Source organism: Perca flavescens, chromosome 13 (genome assembly GCF_004354835.1).
Source record: "Perca flavescens isolate YP-PL-M2 chromosome 13, PFLA_1.0, whole genome shotgun sequence".
In the NCBI taxonomy this organism is placed as follows: Eukaryota; Metazoa; Chordata; class Actinopteri; order Perciformes; family Percidae; genus Perca; species Perca flavescens.
Genome location: NC_041343.1, coordinates 10,188,850 through 10,209,780, shown reverse-complemented (window position 1 = coordinate 10,209,780; position 20,931 = coordinate 10,188,850). Strand labels below are relative to the sequence as shown.

Genomic DNA, 20,931 nt, shown 5'->3' with positions numbered 1-20,931 from the left:
CTTTTATTTATAATATGTTTTTTTTTTTTTAAGTTTTCAGCGGTAATCCAGAATGAAAGTCTGCAGAATTTAGCAGACTGTTTTTCTGCTTGAAGTGGAGATGTGATAACATTCTGAGTTTTATTTAATTTGTTTAAAATCTGCAGAAAATGCTGAATTCTGCATCCACAGATTGTGTGTGGCCTTGATGATAAATTAAGAAATCTATTGTTCTGTAATAACTAATCTAGTGTCCACCGTGACACGCACACTGGTGCCCAAATCAATAGGCAAGCAAATTAGAGGAACGTTATTATATAACCAGTTAATCAAGCACGTATAACACGGGCAACTATTGGCTTTCCAATAATGACTTCATGAACATACTGTAATATGGGATTTTATGAATGAGTACAGGCTTAACCCCAAGAGAAATGCCATACTTTATGTGATGATGGGCCAGTGAAGCTTGTCTGTTCCTCGTCCTGACAGGAGGGACTGCTGGTGTTCCTGGGTGACTCCAGCTTCCTGTGTAAAGGGGGACTGCCAGCAGAATGGCCCTTTAAATGAGGATGGTGGTCATCAAGGTCATCATGGTCAAGATCAATGTTTTTGGAGCAGGGCTGGTTGAGATGTGATTCAGAGTGATGACCTGTTCTATGGTGGTCTCCATGGTGATGCAAATGGTCGGGACTGTGGTGGTCTCCATGGTGATGAAGATGAGGTTCACTGTGGTGGTCTCCATGGTGATGCTGATGGTCCGGACTGTGGTGGTCTCCATGGTGATGTGAATGTTCTGAACTGTGGTGGTCTCCATGGTGATGTGAATGTTCTGAACTGTGGTGGTCTCCATGGTGATGAAGATGAGGTTCACTGTGGTGGTCTCCATGGTGATGTGAATGGTCCGGACTGTGGTGGTCTCCATGGTGATGAAGATGAGGTTTACTGTGGTGGTCGCCATGGTGATGTGAATGGTCCAGACTGTGGTGGTCTCCATGGTGATGAAGATGAGGTTTACTGTGGTGGTCTCCATGGTGATGCGAATGGTCTGGACTGTGGTGGTCTCCATGGTGATGCTGATGGTCGGGGCTGTGGTGGTTGCCATGGTGATGTGAATGGCCTGGACTGTGGTGGTCTCCATGTTGATGCAAGTGGTCTGGACTGTGGTGGTCTCCATGGTGATGCGAATGGTCTGGACTGTGGTGGTCTCCATGGTGATGCGAATGGTCTGGACTGTGGTGGTCTTCATGGTGATGTGAATGGTCTGGACTGTGGTGGTGTCCATGGTGATGCGGATGGTCTGGACTGTGGTGGTTGCCATGGTGATGATGGTCTGGACTGTGATGGTCTCCATGGTGATGCCGATGAGGTTCACTGTGGTGGTCACCATGGTGATGATGAATTGTTGGGCTGTAGTGGACTCCAAGGTCATTGGTTAGGCTCTTGTTTCCATGGTGACCTGGTGTAGTAGGACATTCAATGTTTTGGTGGTTGCTATGGGGGTGGTGACCTGAACTGTGATGGTCTCCATGGTGATGTCTTGGGGAGTGGTGACCTTCATGATGATGAGCATGAGGAGAGCTATGATGGTTGCCATGGTGATGATAATGAGCTGCACTGTGGTGCTCTCCATCATGATTTGGGCTCTGGTCTCCATGATGTCGGTTTCCATAGTGATGGTGATGGGAGGTGTTGTCATGGTCTTTGTTTTGGGGAGAAGTGTTGTGGTGGTCACCATGGTGATGAGTGTGGCTATTGTGAGCTCCATGATGATGGACGGGACTGTGGTGATGGTGATGACTTGCTGTGCTGTGGTAGTCTCTGCGATGATGGCGATAATATGGGTTGTTGCAGTCACCATGGTGATGATGACTAGAAGTGTGATGGTCTCCTTGGTGATGGTGGCGGTTGTGCTTATGAGAAGGGGAACGATGCTGAGAAGTCTGAGACCAGCTTCTGGGCCTGTGGTTCATGTTATGGGCTGAGTCTGCAGAATGGTGACGCTGATGGTGGTGGATGGTTTTAGAGTGAGAAGAGTGCTTACTGCTATGGGAGTGCTTGCTGGAGCTAATTGAGTCTGCACTGGCATGCTGGTTCTGCTGCTGTTTGTGTTTCTCAGTGCTGCTGTCTGCCTTACTGGATCTAACAGAGCCCTGCCCTGGACTGCAGGGTCTTTGAGCATCTGTAACCCCAAGAGTGGTGAGTCTCATCGGGCTGAGCACCTGGCGAGTGATCTCATTAAGGAAGGCCGAGAACTTCATTTTTTCTTTCGTTAAATTCTTCCTGGCTTCGCCTTTTCTCTTCTCTTGTTCATTTCCATCTCCATTTCCATGCCATTCTTTTTCTTTGGGTCTAGTGAGAGCCTCCATTGATTTGGCTTTGCGGAAACCATCATTCTTGGAACCTTTTGTAGTCCTCTGTGTTTTCTTCAGGGTGCCCTGAGTGGAGCCACTGTGAGAGGACTTCCCTTTCTCCTTCTTCTGTTTGGCAGAGAGCCTGTTTTGATTTCCTCTTTTATCTATTAAAGGGGCTGTGTCGTCTTCTTCTTCAAAGTACTTGTTCTTCCTGGAAATGTCATTACAGGAAAGTGAATGCTGGGGCTTCTTAAGTGGATATTTATCTAAACACTCACTGCTGGCTTCAGAGGACAGGCTAGAGGAAGATGTTGAAGAGGAGGACGAAAAGGAAGAGGAGGAGGAGGAGGAGGAGGAGGATGAAGAGGAGGAGGAGGGTGTTGATGAAGCAGAAGAAGTAGAGGATGAGGAGGAGGAGGAGGAGGAAGAAGAACCAGTTGAGGAACTTAGGGGAGTTTCTGAAAGACAAGTATGGTGATGGTTTTGCTTGCGATGGTAATGGTGAGAGTGATGAGTCTTGTCATTATCACACTGTTGTTGATGGTCGGGGGGGTGATCACTGAAAAGGCTGTCCTCTGCTGTTGAATGGGTGCTTTTTAAAAAAAACAAAAAAACAATACAAGCCTGAGACAAGCTAATGATAAAGATAATAATATTTGTAATAGCAGAGCAAATGTATGACTCAAAACTCCTATAACAATTAAACTAAGGACATTGCTCTCTGCTATTTTAATCATTCTTATGACGAAAACTAAAACAAAATAAAAACAGAGGGTTTACATATCTTAGACTATTTTCAGCATAGACTCTATACATGAGCACAATAAACAGTGTAAAAGAAAATCCAAACTTACTCATGGCTATCGTTGTCATCGGACTGTTGCAACTTTTGACGATGACGATGGCCTTGACTTTGGTGATGGTGCTTCATTGGTTGAGATTTTGAGTTAGAAGTCTTTCCGTGCTTGTGGCCTTTTTCTTGACGGTCACACATTTTAGACTTTTGACCCTTGACGCCTCTTGTGTCCTGATGAGGATGCAAAGGTCTGAAATATTTCTCCATCAACTGGCGCTGCAGCTGAAAGTATGTCCTCAGAAACCGGCACAATATTGATCCCCTCTGCCGTAACTATTATTTTTCTATCTATTTACAAACAAAAATAAAAACATGTTAATACTTTAAATCACACTATTATGCTGGTAAATTAGGAAAACAATCAATAACATTGGTAGCAGTAACATGATCGCTTATCAGATTTATCTGAACTGTCATCAAGTATTTTAAATTTACAGAATTAATGCAGTGCTGCATGCAGTGAAAAGGCAATTTAACAGTACAATGCAAACTTCTTTGTGCAAAACGCAGCTTTGGAAATTTACAAAAAAAAATGCTATGAAACATTTAATTCCAAAACAAGTTCTAGGTTTCTAATGCAAGTTGATTCCTGTTCAGAAAGCAGTTACACTGAAGTTAATTCAGATATTTGTCTAATCTACAATGCAGCCCATATCGGTACTTACGTTGTCGAAGAAGCCACAAGAATGAAACAGTCAGTGGAGTTCACTGAAACACAATGACTCTCCCAGTGATGCGCCGTCGAATTAAACCGGGAAGAACATGTGAAACACACTCACACATCAATATATACTGCTGTGCCATCCAATGAGAGAGGAGACAGTTGTTGCACGTAGCTACTGTGAATTTTATTAAACTCCACTATACTGTTCTGTATATGAGTGGTTACAATCACTTTGAAACATTTTAAAGATACCAGTAACGTACTGTACATATATAAGAGAAGAGGTCAATACAAACTTTCTTCCCGTATTCGCATGTGCTTGTTGGTCATAACTCTTTTTGTTAAAAACCAAAACATGTTGCTTTCTTTTCATTTTTTTTTTTATCAAATTGACTGAAGAATATTTTAGGATTTTGTTTAGTATCGACTTAAACTGACAAAAATTAATGTAAAAAAGCATTCTGTTACAGTTTATAGTTTGGCTTTCCTGAGAATCTCAGCATATCTAAATGATATTTTTATTTGGAGATGCCCTGAGAAAATAATGATGTATGGATGTCCTAATGTCTAATGTCTGGGAACTGAGTGACTGTACCAGCATTCATTAATCAACTTGTAATGAATGCAATGAATTCAGTGTGGCGCATCAAAACAGAGGAAAACATGTCAGAGGTAAACCCTTCTGTTGAAGTGAGCCTGCGTAACTTGAGGCATGGTAATGGGTGAGTGTCAGATGTCACCTCATCTTGTATTACTTAAGTTTTAAATATTCACAAAATACTTTCTCACTATAGTCAGATTATGTTAGTGCTTGCTAATATGATAATTCTTTCTGTGTAAAGGGCGAGCTCAGAACCATAAAACTTTGAATTTTGAAAAAAAATCACTCAACATATCAAGAGTTCATCACAAAGACAATGTTTCCACCTATGATTGAGAACAGAGCAGAGAAACAGAAATATCTGCACACGTTAACTACAGAGTGTTAAGTTATTGATCAGGATGTCCCTATTATGTCAGTGCAATTGGCAATCAAATAACTCAGAGTTATTGAGAAATACATTGAACTCCAATAGAGTGGCAAAGGCAATTACACATCATGTAGCATTGTGATGTTATATAAAACCACTTGTAACTTAAATCATTTTTTTTATGTCAAGAAATATATCTGACAATACAAACCACAGCTTTGTGGTGCATGCAAGTGCCAGATTTGTCATCCTCATTGTAATTTGACAGCATGTAGCTTCATTGCCGCCGGCAGCTTTCCCTGCATCATCGCAACATGGCTCGCATCCACCGAAAATCAATGGCAGACCCACACTGCTGTGACTGTTTGGCAAAACCAATGGAAAGTTAGAAGAGGCAACTAACACTCACACGTAAAGGGGGTTATTACGAGGATTTGCAAGGACAGCATGTGACAAAGTCGCATCATACAGGATCATAGGCTCAATAATGAATGCTGCGCTCTCAGTATTGTAACACAGCCAGTGTCCTATGGAATTATTTGCAAGAAAATCATTGTTATAACTTTCATTAAAATAACTCCAAAATTATGAGGAGGAAATATGGCCTCTACATGTACTTGTTAACAACTCTGTATTAGGTGAATGAACATTGCCAGTTTTGTGACAAATATAAGATTTCACATCAGAGCAATACGCAGCCACCCCATAGCTGTAGTGCGTCACACATACAGCAGCACACAACCATACCATGCTAATAAATAGTGAGGCACTTCCATAATGAAACAAACCTCTCATAGTGAATGTGAAATTAAATTGTAAATCGACTGAAGTAGTAAAGGGTTTAAGGATACTGCTATTAATTCATTGACCTGTGAGGTTTTAAATGCCAGTTGTGCATGTGTCACAAAGACATAATAAACAAGGAAGAAACACAATGCAAAGGAGAAAAAAAAGCGAAGGAACATTGGGGTAAGGTTTGAACTGACTGGATAAAAATACAAAGAAAGAGAGCTAACTCATGCATGTCATTCAACAAGATTGCATTTCTAATATAATGAATATGACAATGTCATAATTTCCTTATAAAACAAAGTATATAGCCATTCTAAGCAAACAAAATGAAATCAATGTAATCGTCATAAATATACAATTCTATACAGTAATGAACGGTGCGGAGTATAGAATTGCAGCCATTCAAAGCCACTGAAGGAGCAGAGTCCGTCCACAGACCTGACCCTGTCTCTGTCCTATCACTGAGCTCACCGACTTCCACACGACATTACTAGGGAGGTCCTGAGCTGGACGCACCACCAGGGGGAGTGGTGAGCAAACTATTTGTAGAGCAGTGTCATGGCTGCGCACCACAGTGAGTTCATTCATTAGGTTATATCCATTGACTAACTATTAACAGTCTATGGTTATATCTAAAGGCTTCCCTCTTTAAAGTTCACGAGGTTTCGCACAAGGTGGGAATATCTAACATCCAACTTCTCCTTCAAAAAATATTTGGACATGAGATATTTTTCTGTCAAATAAACTGGGATACAACACAATGCACAAAATACATTTTTAGTATTGCTTTCTTCACTAAAAATACACTTCTTATTCTCCCCTTTTGCTTTCTGAATTTCACCACTGCATCTTTGAACAATGTTTGCAATCTGAACACTAAAAATATACATTTTGATGGAGTTTGACCTGCAGGTTGGGCTGTGCCATTATGAAGCATATCCCACCAGGTGATGATTCATGCAAGTTTTTTTAAAGGTGGTCTGAGCTTAATGCATCGGAGAAGTGAAGCCTTTACTTTTACCTGTTGAAATAAGGCACACACTGCACTATCTTTAAATGGAAACATTTTTTATTATTTTGAAGACAGACATGTATGCAGTGTCCTGCCATAGTCAGGTCCTATAAACGCGAGTAAGAGAGTGGTTATTACTGCTTTTCCTCCAGTTCTTTGTTTTTCAGTAATTATTCATGAATATTGTCAGTTTACTGCAAATGTTGAAAAAGGAGTGCAGCAATTTACAGCACAGTACACTAAGAGCATAACATTGCATCTATTGTGTGGGATCTTCTTTACTCTTATCAATGGTCTGTGATTGCATCAATATGCTGCTTACGGCCATCACCGGCTTCATGAAAACTGGGCGCTGGAATAACATTTTTGGTTGAGCTTCTGCACTGAAATGTGTAACACTAATGCATTTTGTAATTTTATTATTTTTTTATGGCATTCATTTTCATTGAAGCTGCACAACACAACTGACATTTCAGAAAGTCTTCACTCTTTTTAGCCTATGCACAGCAGTAGATAATGGTCATGATTAGGGTTGGGTATCAGTCAAAAAACTTTGATACCGGTACCGATACTGATACCTTGACTTCAATACCGGTTCCATTAACGATACTTTCAGTGATACCAAAATTGCATTACACACAACGGCACAAATCTCTTTATTTTTCAGCTCCTATTACGTGAGCCCTGTCTCTGAGTAACAGAGTTTTTCCTGCACGGTTCTATGACGTGTAACGCTAAACTGCCAATCACCAGCATTAGATCTCGGTAGAAGCATCCTGCGTGCTCATTGGCTCACTGACGCTGATGAGATTTACTCATTAGGTATTGAAATTGGGTATCGAGCGACAAGGCATTTTTCGATACTCGATACTTTAGAGGCAATTTGGTCGGTGCCTAAAAACTATTGAATTCGGTAGCCATCCCTAGTCATGATTTATGGACTTTAAAAATTATATACATTATAATACTGAAATTCTGTAGTATTCCCCATTTAATAGACAGTCAAAAACAGAAAAATTTACATACAGTATGTATGACAAATCTAAAAGCAATGCACTCAATTTCAGAAGTAATGCAAACACCCATAAATACTTATGTATTAATCATGTGTGGGGTATATTTGATTCCAGTTGTGAGGACCACATCTTCTCTAAAAGGAGAAACACACAAGGCCACTCAAATCAAATCAAGGCGAAATCGCTTCATTATAACCGTGTAGACGTTATTGAATGTTTTGCTGCTGACCAGATATATTCGGACTTTTCTGCCAGCTAAAGATGTTCTTTCAACATCAACAGTGTTTAAATAGTTTCTACTGAACTTGAAAAAAAATGAACTTACAAAGATCACTGACAAATGTTAGCTGGAATTGTAGAAATGTCTATATGCACCGGGCCTTGGTCACCTTTGGAGTTTGCCGGTTGCTTTGCTTGAACCACAGGAAACTTCTGAATGTTGTGAGATTTGTTATGGTCTTCGAAGGGGCCCTGACATGTCCCTACTGCCTGATGCAAATGAATGGAGCCAGAGATTGCCTCCATTCTAACACAGGTGCAGCGTCTCTTTCTATTTTCCATTCAAGTTGGGTAAGCGGCTCCCTCTGTTGGGCTAACCATGTATTAGAAAGTCCCATTTCAGATTGTTCTACACAGGCTTATATTGTGTAACACAAAAGGAAAAGAAGGAAACGATGTTTGTTTTCAGTTTTTCCCCACGCGGATGTTGGGGTTAAGAAGAGGATCTAAATTTGGGTCAGAGCCAGCAGAGGCACGTCCAAGTTTAGCCATGATGATTATCAACGTAAAGAATCCCAGAACTCCGACCACAAGGAGCATGAAGACCCGCTGTTTCCAGGACAGAGAGGTCCGCTTTCCACCTGTGCGATTTCTGAAAAGATTAAAAAAAAAAAAAAATAAAACTCAAAGATCAGGGATGACAATGACATTTTTAGCAATGTATTCATAGTAACAAAGTAATAACAGAGAGCTCTAGTTTCACAGCAGATTATGATTCTTACTTGAGAATTTGAGCAAACCAACTTAACGCTGGCCGTCTCCGGTACTTGTCATCGTCAAAGTCAATCCGTGTGGCAGAGCTGTGATCGATGTCCCGTGTGTCGTAGATCTTTCTTGGCGACGATGCTGGAGGATAACGACAAAGGATATTGTTCATCTTTCAACATAGAAAGGTGAATGTTCAGTATGTGCACAAAAGTGATCTTAAAACATTTTAGCTGTATTAGGGCACAGGGAAAGACAAGCAGTACTTTAAAAGCAGTAGGAGAGAGTAGATTTAGAGGGCACTCCATTGCTTCACCTGTGTGTAGTGTAACTGTGTCACAGGTAGTGGCAGTAGTAAAGTTGACCACAGAGTGCTCCTGCATATTTGGATCCACATTTTTACGAGGACCTCCAAGGTCTTCCTGTGCTGGAGGTGGGACAGAATTTGGGGCTGGGCTGAGGCTGGTGTTGTAAGAGTGGCTGGGGTAAATGTTACTTTGTTCTTGTGCTGTGGAAAAACAAACCGCTGAAGTAATACAGTGTAATAACCATCCCTAACAAATCCCTAATAAATGTGCACGTTGTACTGTGCTGAAAAGTAAATATTAAGGCTCACCATCAAATGTTGACCAGTTAGTGTAATCAGTGACATCATTAGCCGTGGTCTCCTCAAGCACCCCAATGGGCTCTTCAATCTGTCAGACAAAGATGATGATATTTTTGTAGACATCTTAGAACATTACATCTGTATGATTTGCTTTTTAAATACAACCAGAAAATGCAGAGATCTGAATGTGTACTTTCTTCTTGCTTGATTTGTTTTCAGGAAGCCTGTCTTATGGTTGTGAGATCACCAAACAAGGTATAGAACAACAACGGGCCCTTACCAGCGGCAGCCCTAAACCAGCTCTAGCCCAGTTAACAGATGACAGCTGTTCTTTCAGCACATCAGCAATTGGGCTGGCAAGGTTTGAAGGGGGAAACACTGGACCCTGACAGGTGGGACACTGGTATCCCGCTGGAGCCGTATGGAGGGGCAGCCGAGAGGCCAAGTTATTAAGACAGGACCAGTGAAACACATCTGTGGAAGGAAAAACAGTTTCACGTTAAAGCAACCCAATTAGGACTGGGTTAAAATAATTGATTATCCAATTAAAATCGATCTTTGTTTGAGTGATCTGATATGGATTCAGAAAACCCAGACATTTAGTATATGCCTTTTCAACATGAATGAGTATAACGTACTTTAAACAAACTCTTTGGAGGTCGATTCCTAATGTAAACATTAACCTGGTGCATTCTAAAAAAAATATTTGAGGGTTGTTTCTTGCTTGTACAATTACAGCATTAAGTTCTCTGAGAATCTCTTTGATATCCAAGAAAAACTGGTATTGTAATTGAAATTTCCCCAACCTAATTTATATAGAATCAAATCAGAAATGTAATCAAATCGGGATATATATAATAAACCGAAACTTGATCATCTTACCATAGCAGACCAGCCTGACGGTGTCTTGAGCATTCAGAGGATTATTACACAGAGTACAGTTGGGGTTGTAATCGCTGTCCTGGAGCCACTGCAAATATGACTGCACGATACACTGAAGGGCAGCAAGTCGACATACAGAATTTTAATGTGACATTACAAGTTTAGTACAAACAAACATCATGTGATACTTTTTCTCTCACTGACCTTGTTGTGGTTGGAGACCAGGCAATGCTCGCACACATTTACACGATGTTCGAAGCAGAATAAATTGGTCACCTTTCTCTTCGGACACTTGCAGAGACCCATAGCCACCTGCGCGGCATTGACGAAAGACAAACAAATATAGGTTTGTTATGGATGTATACAACACAAATTCCTCTGACTGAGGATCCTATATATTCTTATCATTATGTAAAGTTCAGACCGTCCTCCGGTTTAGTATGCGCAGAAGCTAGGAGCAACAAGAATGTGTCTTCATTTACAAGCAAAATCAAGTGACATTAAAAGGTTTGCACTGAATGTATGTATCCTGAGGCTAATGTTGTCTTTAATACAGGCTAGAGGCAAATACTGACATGACTTTATCTCTTCCCTTTTTTCCAACAACCTGGAATATCCCCAGACACACTGGCTTAGTTTTGCTTGTAAGCTTCCTCACTTTCCTCATATTCTGAATAAAAAGTCATGAGAAGAGTTTTTACATCTCTTCTGACAGTAATGTTGAAGATAATCATAAATATTGACCATGTGGATAGGGAAATAATCAGAAAGGCAATAAAAAAAATCACAATGTAAACATGCACTTTGTACTTTACATAATTGTGGCTTGGACATATGTCGATATGTCAGTAGTGGGTGGGGCAATATGACAATATATACCATGTAAATTTGTCAATCGTAAGACCCTTTGCCATACCATATACAACAAGGTATATATGCCATTAATAACTGTATTTGTTTGTGCGATGAAGTAATTTATTTAACAGGCATTTCATTTGGTGGTTTGGCCGAATACAGCCATTCTTGTCCAATTATTTTGCTTTTTTGATTGATCGTTCCAAAAACTTAACCTAATCCTGATTGTGTTGCAATGTTGCGACACAAAATGACGTGATAAGACTGATGACTGTGATAAGCACGGACATATATAAAAGGTGATAAGAGGATTTTAGCCATAATGCCTACTCCTATCCTATGTTAGTATTTCCAGGTATTTTTGTCATCATGATATAGTATATATGTTGTCTTTTCCTAAATTGCCATGTCAAGTATTGGATGGGGCAGTCCCAAACGAGGCTAGTAATGTTACCCCTAGTAGATATAAGAGCACCAATTTTAACAGTCAAATCTTTGCTACATTGTCACCAGCGATTGCGACAGGCTGTAACATGACACATAATTTGTTTATTAGCTAGTTATGCACCCACCCGAGATGTCTGTTGGTGCGATTTGTACTTATTTAACATTCGGCTGTAACTGTCTGTAAATAGAATATTGTGGTTTTTAAAAGTTATCGTACACATTTCATGTTTCAACACCGACTAACACGTCTTGTTAGCGACAACACCTTTGACAGCTCAATCCCAAGATTTATCTGAGCTAACGTTAACGTTAGCTGCTACCTTCGCTGGAAGTTATCAGGTGAGGTAACGTTAACGTTAGCGAGCTAATCTAGCTAGCAAATTGGAAGATTTAAGGAAGTGCCAACGCAAATGATAAATAATGACATGTTACCTGTCACACAAACTTTAATCAAGTCCCGTTCGTTTCAGATTATGTTGAACGACTGTCATTTAAGCTTCCTTGTCAAATTCACGTGGAAAGCGGCTGCAGAAGCTGTCATCAGTAAAGTTAGCTAGCTGATTCCTTCCTCTCTCTGTTTATGTGCCACGTCTCTTCCGCTTCTGCGTCTTCTTCGTGTGTTTTTGTCACTCATCAAACAGATGCACTCTGCCATCTATTGAGCTGGAGTGTATGCTCCTTTGGATTCCTTTTTAAAATTGCCGATTTTTTCAATTAGGCTTAGGTAATTCACAGTATGTTTTTTTATACAACTATAAAATGTGACTTGATTAGACATATGACGCATAGTTTAGCTACATGTATAATGTAGGCAAGTAGCTTTTATTATTATTATTATTTTTTTATTAGTAAAGAACATAGGCTACATCGCCATATGTACACATACAAAAAGTCAATACCAGAGGTGCATATAAAGAAAAAAATAAAATACATATATATGTAGAAAATAAATTAAAAAGTAAAAAAGAAAAGTTTAGTATATATTAAGTCAACTGTATCACTGATACATGGCCCTGAGAGGCCACAGCAAACAACAATAAGACAACGTGCTATGGCCTCTCAGGGCCACCGTATAATTGCCTTATTATTCTACATACAGTGAAAGAACAAATGACAGATTGTTTCTTCTTCTAGTTCACAGAAAGTGCAAGAATATTCAATATAAAGTTTGAGTCTCTTTAATGTCCTTTTTGCTGGATATATTTTATGCAGAAACCTCTTTTACTTTGTTATTAAGACAGAACTTGTCTCCAGTTAACTAGATTTTTTGCCAGTTCATTTCTCCATAGATTGAAGCCCAAAAGAATCTTGCTGATGGCAGAGTTACCTCTTGTATACATTTCCTGATGTGTTTATTTGAACATTTATTCTTGGTAATGTCAACTCCCCAAAGGAATACACCACTACTAAACGGATTGATCACTGACATTACTAAACCTCTAAGAAGTTGCAGCACGCTTCTCGGCACAGCATCAACAACTATTGCATATTCTCTTGGCGTGACTGCTAACCGGAATTTGGAGAGGAATTCATTATACTTTAGTAACTGCCCGTCAGCATTAAGGAGTTGTTTTACCAATACAATACCATTAGCAACCCAATTTCCATAATACAGAGATTTATTTTTATATTGAATATCCTTGTTATTCCAAATGTAGTAATTGGTTGGTGTAAAATGATGCTTGTAAATTAATTTCCAGGCCAGCAGAGCTTGCTTATGAAAATGTGATAACTTTACAGGTAATCTATCAATTTTGTAATCACATGTTAACAGAAATTTTACTCCACCAACTAAACCAAATACATATTTAGGGAAAGTATTCCAAATATAGTCTTTTTCTTCCATCAAATTAGTTAGTTAGTAGAAAGTATTATTTAAGGTTTCAAAACTTAATACTTCTAGACCACCATTTCTTCTAATGTTGCACAGGATGTCTTTTCTCAAGTAATGGCATCTGTTTCTCCAAATAAAGTTGAAAAGGTTTTATCCAATTTTTTGGATATTTCAGAAGGGATGTTCAATGATAATGATACATAGACAGAGCTGGATATTCCTTCCTTCAGCTTTAGATAACAAAACTCTACCATTCAAAGAAAGATCTCTCATCAACCACATATTGAATTTTTTCATTATTTGTTCAATTATATGATGGAAATTTAGGTTACTGCGACGTTTTTCATTCTTTAAACACCCAGGTATGTAATTGTATTCTTCACAGGGATTCCCTCTACTTCGGATAGGTCACATTCCTTAAGTGGTAGTAAAACAGATTTACTCAAATTCATTCTTAAACCTGACACATCAGAGAATTCCTTAATACAACTAATTGCTTTTATCACTTCATGTCTATTAGCTAGAAAAAATGTTGTATCATCTGCTAGTTGGGATAATTATAAATTCTCTACCTGAGGAAACTATACCTTGGAAATTACCTTTTTTAAGATGTATAGCCATAATTTGTGTAACAAGGAGGAATAAGAAGGGGCTAAGTGGACAACCTTGTCTTATGCCACAACCAATATCAAATCTAGGAATCGTACCGTGAGCTAACTTAATTGAACTGTTGCAACCCTTATATAGCGTTTTGACAGCTTTCAAAAATTGGTTACCAAATCCAAGACACTTAATAACTTTAAACATAAATTTATGACTTATGGTATCAAATGCCTTGTAAAAATCTACTAATAAAATAAAGCTATTGTCTAATATATATTCATCATAGTCAATCATATCCAATTCTAATCATATGTTAGTATAAATATTTCTTCCTGGCATGAATCCAGATTGTTCTTCATCAATAATATCATTCAATCCTGATTTCAACCTTTTAGCAAAGACCAACGTGAATATCTTAGCATTGTTATTTAACAGACTAATTAGTCTCCAATTCTCAATACTCAGTTTATCTTTATTTTGTTTAGGAATCAATTTAATAAGACCTTTTCTAAGAGTTGGAGGTAATTCTCCTTTTCATATGGCTTCTACAAACATAGCCACTAAAAAAGGTGCTAATATCTCATTAAATACTTTATAAAATTCACTTATCAACCCAGCATTCCCAGGAGATTTATTTTCTTTGAGATAGTCAATACATTTTTGTACCTCTGTTAAACTAATCTTCTGGAAGCAAACTGATTTAAAACTGTCATTAACGCATTTAATGTTCCTTTCCATATCTTCCAGAAACATATCCATATCTCTTTCATTTTTACAGTCAGTAGCATATAACTTCTGATAGAAATCAGCTACATATTGTGAAATACCCTTTACATCTTTGCATATTAGATTATTAATTTTGAGTTTACACAGGGAAGACAACTCAAAGTTTCTCTTTTCCAAATTGAAAAAGTATTTAGTGCATTTTTCACCTTGTTCAAGCCATTTCCTCCTAGATCTGATAAAGAAGCTTCTCCTCGTATATTTTGTCCAATTCAAGTTGTAGAGATGATAGCTCAATCATTTCTTATCCGGATAAACTTTTTTTCTCTGATAATGTTATTGCTTTTGTAATTATTTGGGACTCTCTTTCTTTCTTTGCTTTAGCAATCCGTTTCCCAAAAGATAAGGCCAAATTCCTAATTTCATAATTCATTAATTCCCAACAGTTTCCCAAATTATTGAGTAATTTTGCTTGACTCCAGTATCTGTCAATTATTGTTTGGGTTTCTTTTTTTAATTCTTTATTTTGTAAAAGTAATTTATTTAATTTCCAGTAATCTTTGTTAGGATTGTGTCTAACCATCCCAGTATTGACATTAATTGTTACAGCCTTATGAGCTGTAAAAACTGCGGGTTCTATCATCACTGAGTCCACCTTATTCTCTATGTCTGATGAGACCAGCCAGAAGTCTATAGGGGATTGTTGAGATCTATCCTTATTATTCCAAGTATATATGTTTTGGTTTGTGTGTTTATGTCTCCAGATGTCAATTAGGTCCAATCGATTACATATATTTCCTAATTCATGTGTTGCTCTGTCTTTGGGTGGCCATTTATCCATATTTTCATCCATTACTGTATTAAAAGCTGAGATTGATGTCTACAAAAGAATTATCCATCTACCATCTGTATCTATTGGGTGCTTGATGACATGACCCTTAAACTTTCTCTGCAGTATAGCGACCCCTGCTGACCTATCACTGCCAAATGAAAACCACACTCTCATCTCTTCCCCATTGACTCCTCCAAAATGATACATCTGTTTCAGAAGCATGAGTTTCTTGGATAAAATAAAAATCGGCACCTTTACACTGGCAATATAAAGCTTGTTTGTTTATCATCTTCACACCACCATTTTGTTCCTTTCTTCTTCTCTTGTTAACTGCATATCCTAAAATAGTGGCTAAAACAAGGCTTGTCACTTCATTCTGTACTGTGGGAGGCTCTGCTTTATTTTACATGCGCAGGAGCTTAATAGCATCCAAACTGTAGTGCAAGACATACACTGATACTGTGAAATATATGAATGAAGACAATATGTGACCCGATATATTTTGTACCTTTTATCTATATGAGATTCTATATCGAGAGAGAGATGTATGACTTTACAAGGAATTCTTCATTATCCACACCATACATTATGTCTCTCTTGTAACAGATTCTCTCTGTGAGTCTAGTGGACGTCATGATTTATGCACATTTAAATGTGTACTGGAAATGAAACATCCCATCTTTCCATCCTTTACACTGCACATTTCACTTCTATAGACATAGGGATAGGCCTATGCTGTAAAAATGTCAACCTAAAGCCTCTGTGCAGAAATGCTTTAGTGTGGAGGAGAGGCATCAAAGTGATGAAACTGTCATACTTTTAAATTTTTCATTTAGTCTAACACATTCCCATTTTTTTCTTTGCTAGACAGCAGCAAACAGGCTCCTTGTGTTGTTCTCTTGCCTTTTTGTACTTGGTTTGTGCCAGATTGCAGTTTGTGTTTTTAGTCAGCAGAGGGTGTACAAACTGACAGTCAATAAAGTATTGGTTTTTACCAAAAGTACACAGAATGCTGGATTCAGTCATTCACCAATCAACACTATCTGTGTAGATAAAGATATTAACCTTTCAGAACAGACCCCAACATAGTTATCACAGATATAAGTTATTGATCTTCTTTGTGTACGTGTGGATCTTTTATATAGATTATCAGTGGTTGGGGGCCTATGATCATAAGCCTGTGACTCACTGCAATGACTTAAGGAAAAGAAGAAAAAGACAGAAAAACAGATTTTATGAATGAGCAGTGTAGCTTTTGTTGCACTTATAAGTAGCAAATTACTGGGACAATTGGATTGCAGCAAAATGTATCTTCATTGGATCTGATGGTGTTGTCTTAGTGAGCACATTTTGAGTCGGTCTGGCAGAGAAAGTCTGCCAAATGTCAGAAATGGAAATAGACTGAAAGAGATAGTTAGGCTCTGTAAATGTAGGAAATGACTTGTCATAAAAGCCTAGGCCTTGATAGACATCAATGTGTTACAACAATTCATAGCCGCTGCTCAAAAAAGGACTCTGGACCATGTTAGCTCTCAATCCAGCCATGACAAGCAATTTTTAAATGCTTGGTAATGACATTGATGTGTGCACGACGCTGCCCGTACATGCATAATAATGACTTTTGGTCTTCACAGTATGCATTCATGCTTGTGTGTGTAAAGGGCCATGTATTTGAGAATGAGGGTAAATTTTTTCCCGTCACAGTTCACTGCACATGTGTATTGCCCGTAGAGGGAAGCAATGAGAGTAAAATGGGGAATAGAAAAAGCAAAAAAAACAGCTGCAGTCCAATAAGTGGAAAAGAAGGAGGCAGAGCTGCTCTGTGCATCTTACAAGGTTTAAAGCACTGAGTCAAATTATGCTGCATGTAATAAAAAGTTGTTTAATGAAGCATCAAGTGTAAAATTCTTCATTTTTTGCATGGCAGTAAAAACAAAACATTCGCAAATTAAATTACTCGCTCTCATTCTTTTAATGAAGTTAAATTTAACAATTGAGTAAAGCATACTTAAACAAGTCGGTATTTGTGTGGGATCATCTCACCCCCAGTGGCAAATTGTTTAACTTCTTTAAAGAAAAAAAATTAAAAGGAGACTAAATTACTTTGTACAAATGAGCATGCACTTGTAGTGTCCTCAGTGATGACCAGATACACATATATATCACTGACAGGGGGGAAAGGACGTGTGGAAAGGGCATTTGAAAAGCGCTGGGGCTATCAGATGGAAGGGAAATCTAAAGACAAATGACAGAGACACTGGAGGACAAATCAGCCCTGCAGCAGAGGCAGCTGGGTCTGAAGTGAACCAGAGAGGTTGCCGGGTTGGCCGCGGGGACATTGATTGATGAAGTCTGGCAACTATTGATCAGCTATCAGGTCTATCTGTGAGGGAAAGCGTTAAGATTCGGGCATGGCTTGTTTAATGAATCAGTTTCCTGATGTTACCGTACAGGGATTGGCCCTAAATCAGAGGGGTGCTGAAAATCCAGATGGTCTGTGGAGGCTGTTGCTTACAGGAGTTTCATTTTGATGTGTAATACCTTTTAAACAGGTTGCATTTACAAGACTGCAAAATAACTCTAAACACTGTTCAAAATCACAGGCTGGTACCTACAACCCGTACTATCGTTCAGCTAGTGGATGATTAGGGTCTGTCTCAGAAGATAGTAAGAAGATCATTTTCTACATATTGTGTCATCTCCTGTTTACAAATGTAACCTTAAATATATGGTTACATCCTATACTCCAGCTATTCTCTACACAGCTGCACACAGATGCACCATGTGCTTTACACCATCTGGATTGGTTTCATTTATCGTTGCTCCCAGAAGTGTTGATCTTTTTTAATTAATTCTTTTTATTAGACATATCAATACTCTGTGCAGGGGCGTAGTACAGAATTATGGACCCTGTACTCTGGCATTCTACAGTATGGGCCCCTTCTTGTATCCACGGCTATTCATCCTAGGTTTGTTTTTATTATTGATAGGATTAAAAGTGCACAGATCATGTTTTTATTACAAAACACAACAGCACATCTTCAGTTTATATACTGTATGAGATCAGATCAACTCATGCATATATAAAAAATAAATAAAATCATTCCAAAGGATGTTTTTCTTATAGATGGTCATGAAATTGAAAGGCTTTCAGTATCTTTGTTACTGTACACAGATCTCAAGACGTGTGAATCACTTGCATTTGTGACAAATGAATCACTGTAAACTGTCACCCATTTGAAATTTTAAGGTTTGGATTTGAGTTTATGCGCATCAATTTTTAAAAACAGATAATGCTAGTGTTGTTGAGTGACTAAATTTGAATGAGCTGAATCCATTAAAGTGTCAAAGCAATGAAAAAAACATTCCTTGTTTGGTGGAGTCCTGTTGTGCTAACTGTGGATGGCGCATTTTAAACACGTGAAAACAATCAGCATTTATCTGAGAGAAGAAATAAAAAGAAATGTGCTTTATTTTGTTCAATAACCATCTGAAACAATTTAGCACTCCTCTGGGGGTCCCAGTCTCCAGGATGAAAACTACTGTGTTTACCCCATTTGACAGTGAGCTTGAGCTAGGAAATGTTTCTCTTTCTGGTTGCTATTTATTTGTTTGTATGTGTTTTGTTGTTCCTTTTCTATGTGTGTGAAAACTGAAAATGAAGCAAAATCAAATCCATGGTTATAAGCACATCGTTTAATTTGTATTGTAATTACACTGTGAATACTGTTACTTTATTAGGACGCTGGCTCAGAAGCAAATCCATCAGGCTTTGCTCTGAACCAAATTGGATTGAGTGATTGATTTATGTATGTCAAGTGAAGGGCAAAGAGACCGACAAAAAGAAACCGCAGATTGTAAGAGCGGGTCAGGGGAGGGGAGTCGCAGATATATGGATGAAGCATGGCCCCCTGATGGGGGAAGGAGAGCATTGAATCAGACAGAGATAAATGGAGTGTGAGAGACAGAGAGAACGAATTTCAGACATATTCCTGCTGACCTCAACCCTTTCTCCCCCCCCAACTAATCAATATAGGGGAAATGCATGTTTGTGTGTGTGTGTGTGTGTGTGTGTGTGTGTGTTTTAGGTAGGGAGGGAGGTTATTTCTGTGTCGCTCCCAATAAAGATCAGAAACACAGTGACATTACCTCGGCCCTGCTGACTCCTCCCTGGCCTTCCAACCTTTGCACATGCCTCTATTTAATTTTGGACCCTGTAATCTTATAAAAGACCGAGAGGTCTGGAGCACTTAGACTGTCCTCGTCACTGAGCTCAGCGAGGAAAGTGGGAGTTAAAACGTAAAACATCACTGCTGCACAAATGGCATTCAGTATAGGTCCTCAGGTTGTGCGTATACAATGTGCATATAAAGCATATTTGTGCAAATGCTTTCCTTGTGTTTCATTTGGTTTAACAAATAGAAAGAGCTGTGTTTTCCACAACAAAATAATTACTAACAAGAATAAAAAATTAATGGTTGGTTATTTGGTGCTTTTTGTGGGACTGCCAGACTCTCTCCCACTCACTCGCTTACAAACACACACAGACACATTGGCTGACAGAGAAAAGACACCAGCATTTTTGTAAAGAATAATTTTTTTGACAGATGCCTGGTGTATACTATTGCTCTGAGCAGTGCATTTTCCCAGCAGAGAATTCTGCAAAGTTTCAATTAATCAGCTCAAATGTGTGGTATTCCACCTAGTATTCATCCCCTATCTGCCTCATAATTGGTTCCTCTTGCCATTTAAGACTGAAACAATTTCCATACACATCTTCAGCCTATTAGGAAGAAGTCCCAGTGTGGCATTATTCAAATCCAAAGTGCACAACGACCAGATCGACCCAACGTTCAATTATCCAGACTTCTTGAAATGACAGACAGAAAGTGAAGATGCCAACTCTGCAGGTAAAAAACAAGAAAAAAAAAACAAGAGAGAAACTTGCCCCTGTCTTTTCTGTGAAATAAAGACGGATCAGATGAAGCAGTGCCTGGTGTTTACGGTGGAGTTTCACCCGTGAAGACAGACAGCATGGAGGTAAGGATCAAGTGCTGTGGCTGAAAGGGAGTGAAGGTGTGCAGAGGATGAAGGTACCCTCCCCATCCCAGCACTCCGCTGTTATTGGGTCTCTGGATGGCCTGCAATAACAGTTTAAGTCTCAAAGGGCCCCCGCTTTATGAGACAGTAAATTAAATTGACACTCCCCAATGTGAGATTCTCAGTGAGTGCGAGATAACGCTCCCACGAAGATCTCAGGATGGATGAAGAAACGTTAGTAGGGTGTCGCAGAGTGGGGTCCACCCCGACTGTGATTGATCGACAGAAAAGACTGGGGTGACAGTTGATCTGGTGTATCATCAGTGAATCTCTAACCACTGTCATCTAGTTGGCTATTATAACAAGAGTTAAGGAGCTTACAGCCACGTTAGCAGCTGAGGCTGTATACACAGTGATGAGCTAAATGCTAACAACAGCATGCTGGTGTTAAGCAGGTATAAGGTTTACCAGATTCACCAT

The 20,931-nt window shown here is 38.9% G+C and overlaps 1 protein-coding gene across 1 annotated transcript; it reads right to left on the bottom strand.

Moving 5' to 3' along the window:
• Window positions 1–7,596: 7,596 nt before the first annotated feature.
• On the bottom strand, window positions 7,597–12,055 carry zfpl1 (zinc finger protein-like 1). Its single transcript, XM_028595822.1, has 8 exons — window positions 11,852–12,055; window positions 10,322–10,429; window positions 10,118–10,229; window positions 9,516–9,709; window positions 9,245–9,323; window positions 8,945–9,136; window positions 8,646–8,769; window positions 7,597–8,515 (listed from the first exon to the last, which is right to left on the bottom strand). Exons 2-8 carry the CDS (start codon window positions 10,421–10,423, stop codon window positions 8,329–8,331), a joined length of 990 nt encoding a protein of 329 aa, XP_028451623.1. The 5' UTR covers window positions 10,424–10,429; window positions 11,852–12,055; the 3' UTR covers window positions 7,597–8,328.
• Between the last annotated feature and the right edge of the window lie 8,876 nt (window positions 12,056–20,931).

Bases quoted from the DNA above. Each gene is read 5' to 3' on its own strand.
- zfpl1 (XM_028595822.1), bottom strand. From the start codon at position 10,423: ATGGGTCTCTGCAAGTGTCCGAAGAGAAAGGTGACCAATTTATTCTGC. The intron at 10,230-10,321 runs GTCAGTGAGAGA...GCTGCCCTTCAG, and splicing joins TGGTCTCCAACCACAACAAG to TGTATCGTGCAGTCATATTT. The intron at 9,710-10,117 runs GTAAGATGATCA...TTCCTTCCACAG, and splicing joins CGTCAGGCTGGTCTGCTATG to ATGTGTTTCACTGGTCCTGT.